Source organism: Lactuca virosa, chromosome 1, assembly GCF_052849685.1.
Source record: "Lactuca virosa cultivar CGN04683 chromosome 1, Lactuca_virosa_CGN04683_v6, whole genome shotgun sequence".
Lineage (NCBI taxonomy): Eukaryota > Viridiplantae > Streptophyta > Magnoliopsida > Asterales > Asteraceae > Lactuca > Lactuca virosa.
This window is the reverse complement of record NC_136426.1, coordinates 163,388,807-163,402,829: the sequence shown is the minus strand read 5'-3', so window position 1 is coordinate 163,402,829 and position 14,023 is coordinate 163,388,807. Positions and strand designations below refer to the sequence as shown.

The 14,023-nt window shown below is 33.2% G+C and overlaps 1 protein-coding gene across 1 annotated transcript; it reads left to right on the top strand.

Moving 5' to 3' along the window:
- The first annotated feature begins 4,605 nt into the window (after positions 1–4,605).
- On the top strand, positions 4,606–6,174 carry LOC145160806 (uncharacterized). The gene has a single exon (XM_079080144.1). It carries the CDS (start codon positions 4,895–4,897, stop codon positions 5,942–5,944), a length of 1,050 nt encoding a protein of 349 aa, XP_078936270.1. The 5' UTR covers positions 4,606–4,894; the 3' UTR covers positions 5,945–6,174.
- Positions 6,175–14,023: the final 7,849 nt, after the last annotated feature.

Sequence of the window (14,023 nt, the reverse complement as noted above, 5' to 3'; positions counted from 1 at the left end):
CAGTGCTCAATTGCTTCCTTATATGACCTATATAATGTGTGTTTGACGATGCCAAAGAGTATCTTCTGATAGGAGTTTTACAAAAACTTGTAATTGCATTCTTTTTACTCTCTAATGAAAATCAAATCTTATTTACGCTTGAGTGTCCTTTCTGATTAGATCTTTCATACATGATTTCATTCTTATTAAATCTATCGATCCAACGATGATGATTAATTGTTGAATCTAATGTTAGTTCTTTGGTTTTGGACTCCTAAACTCCATGGAATCAAACCCTAGTTGATTAATGCAGGGTGTGGTGGGATTTGGAGTTTTTAAGCTTCATCTATAGTTGAATTATCTTGTTAATGGAATTAAATGATTTTGGATGATTGGATTTGCTATTCCAATGATTTAGAATCAACTCTCAATTTAGATGATCATAAAACACCATGAGATTCATTACTAGGATCTGTATACTGAGTATGAGCTTAATCTAGGATTTCAATGACAACTCATGAACTTGTGGTTATAAACTCCAATGATTGATTCAAGTTCGTTGGAATTATCTACCATTGATAAAATATCTCATGTTAATACTTATATTGGAAGAATTGGTTGATAGGAAAAAAGGATTGGAGGTTATTGGAATCCCATATTGTAAAATAACTTTTGAGTTACATCAACTTTAGAATCACACTACAACCCATGATTCCAAATGGAATTGGGCATTCCAATGCTTGAGGATAATAATGGATCATTTATAGATTATTGAGTAATAAAATGTTGGATGTTTAAATAAGCTTTTCTTTAGCTTTTATGATGTCCACATGATCTAACCATCAAGACAATGGTCAAATATGATATTTCAAAGAGAAATTAAATAGCCTCCTACTTTTCTTCCTACATATCTTCCTACCCATTTGAAATGATGACAAGTGTATTAAAATATTATTAATCTTATCCAAATATGACACATGCCACAATTTCATTGGGTAGGAAGATAAGTAGGAACACAATGTAGGAGGATATTTAATTTCTCTATTTCAAACTATCCTAGCGAGGGGTGTTTCATACTAGGGTCAATTTGGAGTTGAAAAGAATTGGTATTGACTATATTATATGCCCCACTTATGGTGTAAACTAAGACATATATTTTGAAATAAAATACTTATACTCTCAATTAAGCTCTATAGTATGTTAGTTTATAGCTTTTGGTTTTCTCTTACCCGAACGCACCAATATTTGCATTCATATATGTTTATGCATCTTTAAAATCAAATTAGCTTTGCGAGTAGAAAAAGGAAAACAAGAAGAACAAAAAATTAACATTAAGGTTTTTAAAATAATTGGTTAAAGAAGCAAATTACAATGACTTTAGTTGACTGTCTATCTATTTTGTGTACTCTCTGTCTTTTTTTGGTTAGTAGAAAAGAGCAATACTTACTAATGTTCTTGTGTTTTTAATGTAGAGAACTCTATTATCAAATTAATTTTTTGTAGTTCCTTTTTGCAACAAAACAAAAGACATCCTATGTTACTAACCATAATATTATGTGAAATAATATATCAATGAGAGACGATGACTGTGAAAACCTACTATTGATAATGAAAAGAGTTTTTGTATTATCTTTTTAAAGTTTTGAGCCAAGGTTTGTGTCGTTGGTTCTACTAAGCTGATTCAGCTGGTGTATCAGTTATATGATAAAATAATTATGTATGCATTGTATCGTGCTCCTTTGTGTTGGACATTGTGAGACTTATGGTTTGAAATAAAATACTTATACTCTCATTTAAGTTCTATAGTATGTTAGTTTATAGCTTTTGGTCTTCTCTTACCCGAATGCACCAATATTTGCATTCATATATGTTTATGCATCTTTAAAATCAAATTAGCTTTTCGAATAGAAAAAGGAAAACAAGAAGAACAAAAAATTAACATTAAGGTTTTTAAAATAATTGGTTAAAGAAGCAAATTGCAATGTCTTTAGTTGATTGTCAATCTATTTTGTGTACTCTTCGTCTTTTCTTTTTGGTTAGTAGAAAAGAACAATACTTATTGATGTTCTTGTGTTTTTAATGTAAAGAACTTTATTATCAGATTATTTTTTTGTTGTTCCTTTTTGCAAAAAACAAAAGACACCCTATGTTACTAACCGTAATATTATGTAATGAAATGATATATCAATAAGAGACGATGAGTGTAAAAACATACCACTGATAATGAAAAGAGTTTTTGTATCGTCTTTTTTAATTTTTGAGTTGCGGTTTGTGTCGGTTCTACTAAGTTGATTCAACTAGTGTATCAGTTATATGATAAACTAATTATGTATGCATTGTATGGTGCTCTTGTGTGTTGGACATTGTGAGAATTAGACATATTTAAGTTCAGGACAAACGTTTTCTTTTTATTGTTGGATGAATTCACAAACAATTTTGTGTTCCACTAGACTCCTACCCATACCGTGTGCCATTGGTTGATGCGCTCACGCATAATTCGTATCAGGTAAATTTGAACTGTTGAACATGGTATGATTTATCTGTTTAATGAATCGACTCATTTAATTTACTAGCCAGAAGTTGTTCATTGAAAGGTCACGTCTGAATGAGTTAGTATTGAGCGGGTCTCATACAACCTATTAACAAATCAACAACCTCTAAAAAGTAAAAAAAAAAACCTTCTGTTTTCTTAATCATTGATTACTTTATCTATCAACCCTTTCTTAATCCTTAATTACTTTATCTATCAACCCTTGCTTAATCCTTAACTAGTGTTTGAAGTGGCATTTTTTTAATTCACTATAGGTGAATATCAAGTATGGCAATAACTACAAAAGTGCTCATGATTTTTAGTACTCTTAATATATTATAAAGTCGGGATAGATCAATAAACTAGTAGCACTTGTACCGAAGACTCTAATTAAGCAAATAATAAAATATCTTAAAATCAATATATAATGATGAATCAACAATAAAAAAAAACTAATTAAAGAATATTATCTTAATTAATCATGATGTTATAGATCCAACTATTTTCAGCAATCGACGATTAAAAAAGAGATAGAAGCAGAATCAGAACATTTGAATTTGCATTTGCATTTTGACATATTCTTTCTTTAATTAAAAAAACAATATATTTTATTATCGGTTGTCTTAAAAAATAATATATTTATTGGTCATGTTTTAGGCCTGCTTTACACTGTTTTTCGTAATTATTATTTAGAGTCGATATCTTTAGATACATTCGTATATTATTTGTTGGCTCTATACATTATTTTTTTTTTTTTCGAAATTAATATTGAACCAAACATTATTTTTGATAAAAAGAATATTACTGTTATTAACTTATTAATATGGATTGTGCGAAAAGTAGTACGTGTATTCCATGGGATCAATCCTCCTCTGTACATCACGCTGTCAGTTTATCGTTTTCCTAACCGAACAATTGTTCTATACACCCCCTTACTTTTAAGTTTATTACAAATTTGACACTTAAAGTTTAAAGCTTTACACTTTGAAGATTTGAGTTTCATTTTAAGGTCATCTAGATCTTGTACCTATGTGCATTAATTTGCCTTGCTCCAATATGTTATTTAGTTAATCAACTTATAATTGTGAGAGTATATATGAATAAGATATATACCATCATTAAGGTGCTTTAATGGTGATCATTTTGTATGTAACGCTTTAAAATGAAGTTGATCATGTTCGAATCTCACAGACTTCAACTACAAAGTGACATGTTTAAAAATATCATATGCATGTTACATCATCTTATAACACTATACATCAAGATCTCATAGATAATAAATTGCTATAATATAATTATGAACCATAATAATATATGTCCCTTGAAAATGCATCAACCAACTTTTATATTGCCATTTAGATCATGATATTGTCAAAAAAGTATTAAACCTTAAAACTTTTAATTATTTTTCATATTATGAAAATGATAACTTTATTTTTCAAATACATATTCATCCATGGCCACTTATATCACTAATCGGCCAGATAAGAAAAAGCTTAATTTTCTTTAACAAAATGTTAAAACTTTTGAGTTTTAAATTGGAGATTTATTTCATTCTAAAATGTTTAAATTTCAAATAATTTTTATAAAATCATATTTTGTTGTTACCTACGTAAAACCAGATAAGTAGAAAAAATAATTAGCAGCGCAACTTGTTGTCCATTTTTCATCTCACTCGTTGTACGATGATAACTAAAGTATTCTAATGCTTAAAAAATAAGTAGAAGATTAGAAATTTCAACTACCTCACTTATTTTTCTACCTCACTTATTCTTCTGGAAAAAATAAGATAAGTAGACAATTTAAAATTTCAACCATCTCACTTATTCTTCTAATAAGATAAGTAGACAATTTAAAATTTCAACCATCTCACTTATTCTTCTGGAAACTAATGTTTATGAGGAAGTCTTAATAGTTCCAATATTATATTTTTAATGAAGAATATATTTTTGATGAAGTTTTCAAGTATTTATATATACAACGAAAAGTCTTGTTTGTAATAATAATAAAAAAAATGAAACTAAGGGGACTAAAAACGAAATACAACCTTTTAGCACACGACCCCCAATTTGTATGAACAAATATATAATCAGTGATTCTTCCCATATTCTCTCTCTCTATCTCTCTCAAATCCTCTCTTCTCCCTCTGTAAATTTCTGAAATAAAATCACATTGAAGATAGAAGACAAGCACGAAATCTCTCTAAAAGTCTGAACAATCTTTGTTTTCATCGTCAATTAGAGAAACGCTTAAACGCTAATCAATGGAGCGTTGAATCCCCAAAGAACTAACAAGGAAACAGATACAAATATTCAACAATTAGAAGCTAATTCTGCCGATTTACTTGAAATCAAGTGTAGAGAGGTATAGAATTTACATCCATAAATGAGGTGTAAGAAGCATTACACCGATCTCAGCAGTGCCGTCGGCGTATGCGCTTGTTGTCTCCGGGAACGTCTGTTGTATCTCATCGCAGCTCAAGAACAAGCTCATGCTCAAGCACAGAGTGGTCAAAACCTAGACGGAAAACAACGCAATTTGGACGGGAAACCAGTGTTTCCTCGCTTTGATTCTCCGTTAAACAACCGCCGGAAGTCCGATCGTTCTGCCGGAGCTACTGTATTGTCTCATAACGATCGACGAAAGGATCATCATCCTTATACTCCTGCTGCTCCTCGTCATAACCATAGCCTCTCGGATCAACTGTTTTATCGAACTCCCCAGGTAGGACCTACTACCGGAGGTCACAACAACACCGGCGTTCATTCGAATAAGAAGCGGAGTTTGATTCGGTTGCTTACGTTTCCCTTCAGATCTAAGAATCGAAACTCGGTGGATTCGGTTTCGGATCCCAGGGCATCAGATTCGACTTTCAGGGAACCGAGCGGTGGTGGTAATGCCACGTCGTCAACGTCAACGTCGTCGTCTTCGTGGTTCTCAAGCATTGTACACGGTGGTGGTCGTAACCGGAGGAAGCAACCTGTTTATGCTGATGAATCTCAAGTAACCGGCGGAATCGGTGTGGTCCGGAGACAGTACTGCCGAGATCGGGGAATGTCACCGGTGAGAAACTCAGATTGCGACGGAGGAAATGAAGATGATTTATTCGATGTAACAAGCGGGTATGAGTCAAGGCCGGAGTCATGGAAAAACACACCAAGAAGAACACCGGCTCATCCAGACGGCCGGCGCGGCGGCGGTGCCGGACACGTGAGGAATTTATCCGGTTTAACATTCTGTTTGAGCCCCTTGGTTCGTGCAAGTCCTAACCGGCAATGGAATCAGAAGGGTATGCCACCGCCACCACCGCTGGAAAGCGGTTTATCAGGCGAAACCAGAGCTCCGGTGAAGCCTCATCTTTCAAACATAAAATCATTTTGCCCAAACAGATCAAGAAAATTCGCCGATTTCGGGAGGCCCAATGCTCACCATTGATTTTGATGACTGGTGTCATTGACCCAGTCGCAGATTGGTTTGACTGGGCCTCAAAGTACACGATTTTGCCACCATTGGTATCTCCCCCTTCATACTTTTATCAATAATTACTATATGATTATTCATATTTTACTGATACCAAAATATTTTTATTCTTTTTTCTTCTTCATTTCTTTTTTGTAATTATGAGATTCGATTTGAGTATAGTGTGAATTACAAATTTGGCCTCACATTTTGTCTTTTTATATATATTCCTCATGTGTCATAAAATAATTCTTTGTTCTTAGACAATGTATTCGTGGATGTTTTATAAATAATATCTTAATGTATACAGTAAATTCAAAGTAATATTTTATTAAATCATAATGGAAAAGCAACAGTATTTTTTTTTCCACAAAGTTAAGTATTTTTTTTTTTTTTTTTTATAAAATGATATCATTTTTTTTGCGAAATGGTTGTCATTCGAAAAAAAAAATTTGTTTAAAAATTCCCTTATGAAGGAAAATCGATGAATTTTTTTTTCTTAAAAAAATGATTATTTTATAATAAATGTCCAAAAAATGATAATTGTGATAAGATGATCAAAATTTGAACAATTTTAACAACAAACATAATTCATTGTGAAATATGCATGGCGTAGTGTAATTTGTCGTCACATTGACGTTATGAAATTGGTAGGTATGAAGTTATGAAATAAATGAATTATATGTCATGAAACTATTATAAATTATAAATTTATAAAATTACACGTTAAGAAACAAATGGAAGTTTTATAATTACAGTTTTTTGGAAAAAAAAAATCAGTTAGGATTCAGTTTTATTAAAATGTTAATAGATATTTATTAGGTATACAAATCGAATACTTATAATAGAGATTAATCTAATATCTAATATATAATTTGAATTTGATTAGGAAAAATATCACAATCAAAAGTTGTCGTTAATTAAGAAATTACCTATCAAATATTAAATAATATTGAAAAATAGAAACATCAATTTTGGGCACTTAATTAGCGATCCAATCCGTTTCAATGCCAAAAGCAAATGCGGCTAACTTATCCAAAAGGTGATTTGTGATCACAGTCATTGTTGATGTCAACACCCTCTTATTCATCAAATTATTTTAAAAAGTTAAAATCAATATTGTTAATAATTTAAAATATAATTTAAAAATGTTATTAACAATAATCATGGGGAAAAGTCGGCTTGTGACTTATGTACTATTTGGATTGGATGTCATAAGAATCATGGTTCTCATGATGAGGTTCTATGAATTGGGAAAATGGTATTAAGACATGAAACATCTCAAAAGGATTGTAAAGGGATGGGGAACTCTAGATCGTATGCTCATGTAACTATGGGTGTTGGGTTCTAATCATAATGAAAATGTTGAAATACATATAAAAGAGGAGTGAAATTGTAGTTTTATATGATATGTAAAATGTTTATTGTCTAAGATGAGAATGTTGTTCGAGGAAATGATGTCGTGGTCTAAGGACTTTATGGTTAAAGAAATGTTAGTCTTGGTTGAAATTAAAGGGGTATCATTGCTAGTAAGTGAGGTAATGTGTTAATACTTTGGATCCATTTCAAAAGGGTATTTTATATTACTTTGGATCCATTTCAAAAGGGTATTTTATTGGGAATGTGCCTTTAGTTACTGGATCACATTCTATAAAGGTGGTCTTACATGATATTCTTGATACTATTAGAGTGAGATAAACTAAAAGGTGAATTCCAACAATAAAGAGTTTCGAGTCGGACTCGTTTATAAAGTCGGAAAGTGAGTTGCTTAAGGAAGCAAAATAATTTATATCATATATAACTTAAAAAGACTTTTGATGAGCTGTCAAAAGCACCACATCTCAACGTCATATGACATGTCTAATTCAACGCTATTTGTGAAAAATAGCATGTGGTCGTTTTCTAACGTGTCATTCAATTGGGAATGACTCTTCGCCGGGTTGCGGTTACGTCTTGTGTTTGTCTATTTATTGTGAGTTTTTGATCGTCCAGTTGCCATTGTAACCGGTCGTGCTTTGGTGTATAAATGAGGTTTCTTAGATAATATGTTCAACAAATGAATTGTTTATGCTCATTTATATGTATAGTTGTTGAGTTGTGAGTTTTCTTATTGATTTGTTCTTTTGTTTGTTATTGGTTGTTGATTTTTGCGTTTTCGTTTATATTAAGGCATCAAAATTAAACAACATTGCTAATTGAGGTGTCTACTCTTTGTTGTTTTACTATGTGTTGTTTGTTTGATCATGACTTACGTATAACTTTCGAGGAACCGAATATGATTTCGTACGACACCGCACATAATCATCAACCAAGATAACTTCAACTCATATTTTCATGATAAAATAAGTTGTTGGATCTTTATTCTCAAGAATCATTTTAAAATGATCTTGCCAATAACATATGATCATATAAGGTCATAAAAAGGATACACAAACTGATTATTTATAAGAATTTGATTCTTATAAATATTTATAACTTTTGCAATGTATTGAAAATTGTTTATTTTACGAAAATAATATTTTCCAATGAAAGTATCGTACTTTATATCATAAGGTATGATAAATGAAATAATGTACATCTTTTTGGACTAAATGGGTTTTGGTTTTATAAACATTTGTGCATAACTTATAGAAGTAAGAAAAGTGAAAAGTATTATTATTTTTTTTTATTATTAAAACCGAGAATGGTCTAGGAGGATACAAGAATGACCTAGTTGCTTATTTTAATAAGAACATCTTACTTTGGAAGCATGGGTTCTTTCGCTATAAGAAAAAGTTGATATTGCTTGGGAAGGAATCCATTGCAAAAAGTTAAAATTTTGTTGCAAAAGACCAATAGCTATGGAATTTACAACGACCCATTTTCATCCCTAAAAAACGCATAGCGAAGGGTTTGCAACGAAAACTATAATTCCGTCGCAAATGTGACAATGTAATGAAATTCGTAGTAGAGGGTATTCCGTCGCGTTTTTCCATAGAAGGATTCTGTAACGAATTCCGTTGCAGTGCGTCCGTTGCGAATTCCGTAGTCCATTTTTCGTAGCTAATCTTGCATTCATTCCATCACAAATTCAGTTTTAGTGGATCCATAGCAACTTCCATTGTAACACCCCAAAAATCACAATAAATTTGAACTTTTTAAAAACAACCCAAAGCCATAAATGTTTGCAAAACCATTGTTTCGAAAGTGTATTTTAGTAATCAGAGTATCCCAAAATCCAAATAACATAAAACCGAAGGATGTGCACGATCACGTCTTCGCCTTGCCACGATCATGTGAAGTACCTGAAACAATAAACTGAAACTGTAAGCCAAAGCTTAGTGAGTTCCCCCAAAGTACCAACACACACAAACATATAACAACTTATATTAGGTCCAAAACTAACATACTGGATTACCCCTGATCCCACAGTAAGAGTCTGGCTTGCCTTTCAGGCCCACAACTCATATTTGGCTTGCTCCTGAGTCCACAACATAAGTTTGGCTTGCCCTTCAGGCCTACAGCTTATGTATGGCTTGCTCTCAGGTTTATTGGCTACCGCACAAAGCAGTACTACCTCAACCCAACCATACTATGTCGATATATACATAACATATAACATATATCCAACAAACAGATAAACTTATAACCAGTCAACAGACAAACAAGCAGATATACAGATCACTACCGCATACTACATCCTATTTACCAGGATACCGATCTAACAGATTACTATGACATATCAACATCCTCTATACTAGGATACATAATCTAGTGGGCCGGTATTGGTGCCTTCGACCCACAAGTATAATGAGTAAAATTCACCTTAGTCCGAACAAGTAGCTGAATTGGTCTCCGCTCCGAATATCAGCTCTAACCGTCACCTATTCATCAAATAGTGACCAATCTCAAATACAACTCAAAATACCCAAAATACCCTTAGGTCAAACTTGGTCAAAGTCATAAAGTCAAAAAGTCAAACCTGGTCAACATAGCTGAGTACACCTAGCGCACGCAGCTTGTACGCTTGGCGTACACGAGCATTGACCAAAACGCGGCTGAGTTGACCTCGAACACTAAGCGTTCCTGGGCTACGCCCAACGTTCGTAAGGGACTCCTTTCCTTTCTTATTAAGAGCTTAATCCTTAAGCTCTTTTTCCCATATTCCAGATCTATCCCTAAAATAACGTCCTTAATCATAAAGTTTCCAACTTTATGGTCTTGCATGTCCATTAAGTGCCCAATATTAAAAACTCTAACTACTTAACCCATTAAGACCTTGTAACGCATGCATGGAAGGAAACTAACAATAAAGATTACATTTTTATGCTTCTAAATGCTTTAAAACGTCTGAAAGGAAAACTTATATGGATTAGAGTAATCTATACTCATAATACCAAGCTTATGGGACCAAAAGAACACCATTTCATAACTAAACAAGATCTAAACAACTCTTAATCAAGTTCATAGCTTTTTACTTCCAAATGATGCCAAATGATGTTGTTATTTTAGATCCAAAGAGTCTCACTCCTCCAAGATGATCTTCTCTTCTTCCTCTCTCCTTCAAGGTTACCAAAACACACATAAAATGCTAAAAAAATGCTCTAAAAATGGATTAGGGTTTGCTTGGGGATGAAGGTGGTTTGGAGGCTGATGAAAGAAGGCAGGGTTGGGACTTAAGGATGCTTAAATAGGGTCCAAACCCTAAAAATTAGGTTTTGCACTCTGGCCACTTACGCCCAACGTTCCTAGGGGAATGCCCAACGTACGCACCAACTCCCAAAATTACGAAAATGCCATTTTGGTCCAGTTTTGCATATAATTCACATCCATGGTCTAAAATGAAATAAATTCTCATACTTATGGTTTAAAATGAAAATACCTCAATATCAAGATGTTACATCCATAGCCAGATTGTTGTAGCAAATTTCGTGGTGATAAATCCCTAGCAAAATCCATGGTGATGCTTTCCTATCAAAATCCGTGGTGATGACTCCCTAGAAAAATACGTGGTGATGACTCTCTAGCGAAATTGTAGTGACATAAGACCATGATTTGGCATGCGAAATTAAAGTTTGCACAATGAACATGGTGATTTGGGTGTTCAAGAGATGTATTGATTGTATATGGTGTTACACAAAAAGGATCTAGATCTAGACTACATAAATAACACACACTTACACACTCACTTTTACATCTCTCAAGCACACCTCTACAAGTGGACTAAACCCACCTTATATAGAGGTGTTTACATGTCTCTCTCTCACTCTCTATCTCATGTCACAAGGCTAATGCACCACATGCAAGTGGGTTTTACAAAAGTCAAACATTACAAAGTCATTCATGGAAAACTTTGTACCCCAACATTCTCCCCCTCAAAGTTAGGAATGAATGACCCACTTTAATTCTTCCAAAATCGAGCAACTACGCGATCCGAGCCTCAAGGGTGACACATGTCGAAACGAACTTCAATCTTCAATTTTTCCATGATTCTTCAATTTGGGCTCTAGGATGTGAGACCATACAAACCGAGCATCAACGAATGATCACGAGCTTCTCAAACTCCAAATTGATCACCCAAAAGTTAAGCATAAAAACACAACCCGAAAATCTTCAATAAAACCAAACCCATTTCGAAATGAAATCACTTCCAAACTTCCAATTGCTTTATTTCGTATACTTCAAAAATTCAAGGTCACTTCGGTCGTTAAATCCGCGTAATATGAAAAATTCAAGTTTGAATTTCCATATAAATTTCTCCCCCTTTTTATAATCGAAATTTGATTATAAAACCTTCAAGGAAAGAGAAAGTGCTCTATTCAGAATTTTTCATGTCAAAACTCCCCTTAACATGTGGCATAAACTTTGTGCTTCAATCCGGAAAACCCAAAAAATATTCAATTTTTAGCTTCGTTCACGGATCGCCTTTGACAAAATCTCTCAAAAATGGGTAGAAATTGTCAATTTCAAAATTCTGCAGTGACCCGGTGCGCCCAAAACAGCAAAATATGCAAAACTCTCCCCCTTTTCCAAAGCTGGGTAGAAAGCATCAATTTGCACAAACTGCAAGGGCCTGAAATGCATTTTCTTCAATTTTCAGCAAAAACAGTCCTTTTTTGAATTTGGGTATGAACCACCAAACATTCGAAGACTTATGGACTATTTTCGAAAATTCTGCCCTTTTTGCTCCAAACATACGAAGAATCACCCCAACCATACGAAGCTTCAAAAATTTTCGAATTTGGGTGAAAAGTGTCAAACATTCGAAACTTCAGTTAACTGTTGAGGTTGCCAAGTATTCGAAAGTTCAGGGGTTGAATTCGAAAATTGGTCATTTGTTCAAATCATACAAAGCATTTTTGACAAAACATACTAAGGGTTTGGCTATCATACAAAGAGGTTTGAAAAGTTGTCAAACAGTCGAAACTTTAAGGACCATTTATGAAACTTTGCCTTCTTCTTTAATTCGTACGAATACATCCTTTATTTTTCGTTCAAAATCCCAAACACCCGTGCTTACAAATCCAAAATACCCCCTTCGTATGTAATTCACTAATATACCCTTCGAACATTCACAAACACAACAATCCTTCGTTCAATAAACCCAGATTACCCTCTTCGTATGAAACTTTATCATCCCCAATCATACGAAAATTTCTCATCATACGAAGCATACGAAGCCTCACTTATGAACAGTAACCTTTTAGCCATTCATCCAACCTCTGAATCACAGTTCTTCACTTCGTACATTCAACCCAAAATCAAATTTTCGTTCTTACAGTCTTCTTTCATTACAGTTCTTGTTCGTCTTTTAAAACAATTAACCCAAAAATTTCGTCCTTTGTATTTCAGTGGTCAACCCAAATCATCAATCACCCTTCGCTTTTTAGTCCAAACCCACAATCATGGAAATATTGATTCCCAAATCACAGATCTTCGAAGCTACATCATCCACAGCGACTCATTAATCCTTCGAATATTGACTCCAAATCCTTTTGAAATCAAAAATCAATTCGTTAATCATCACAATCTTCACACTTCGAAACTAAAATCCAAAATCACCAACAATTCAATCATTCCAGTTCGTCTTCAATAGCGACTAGATATCAACTCTCCAAAACAATCAATGAGACCATCTACTCAAAATCGTAATCCGTCGCTTTTCAGTCACGAATCGTCATCAAAATTAACCATTTGATTTCAACATATCATTCGAAATCACCCCAGTAACCAAAATCAGTCATCGATATTGAGTTCCATTCCCGATTCCAAAATCTTCAATCTCACAATTCTTCGTTCCTAGTCTCATGTTTTCGGCATCAGAAACATATACCCAACAATATTTGAAATTGAACCCAAAATCAAGCAAGATTTCGAGATCAATAGCCTCGAAACAATTTGTATTAACCAATTTCAGCCACAAAATCATCGAATCATCTCTTAAATCTCGAGTTTGACTTTTTCTGCGTTTGACTTTTCGAATTCAAACTCCAAATTGATGAATCAAATACCAAATTTTGGATCAAAAACTCGATAAACCATCTTTTCTTCACATGTTCTTCACGATAATTTCAAAGTTTTTGATCAATTTTATCCAAATCAAATAAAATGATTGACAATCCCTTGTTCATCATCGGTTAGTTAATATAACAAATCAGATACTACCGATTCACAAGTTGAGATTTAGGAACAAATTCCAATCAAATAAAATGATCGTTGAATCAACAACGAGACTCAAGAACTCTAAAATTAACTTTCGAAAGATGTACTGCAGAAATGAACAGAGTTCAATAACGTACAAAAGAAGAATGAAGTCAGATGAATTTTTTTGGGCTCAGCACTATAAGATAAAGGATTGAAATAAAATTTGGGCTCAAATCTAATGAATAGTAACAGATTCGTAAATTGGATCAAGATAAGGTATGGGCTTGATAATGGATGAATAGTATCGGATTAATGTCATCAGATCTTAACCAAAAAAATTTTAAATATTAAAAACAAACATGAATAGTAATGATTTAATATGATTTTGAGTTAGATCTTGAATCAATCGTACAATTGAAATTTGAAAATCAA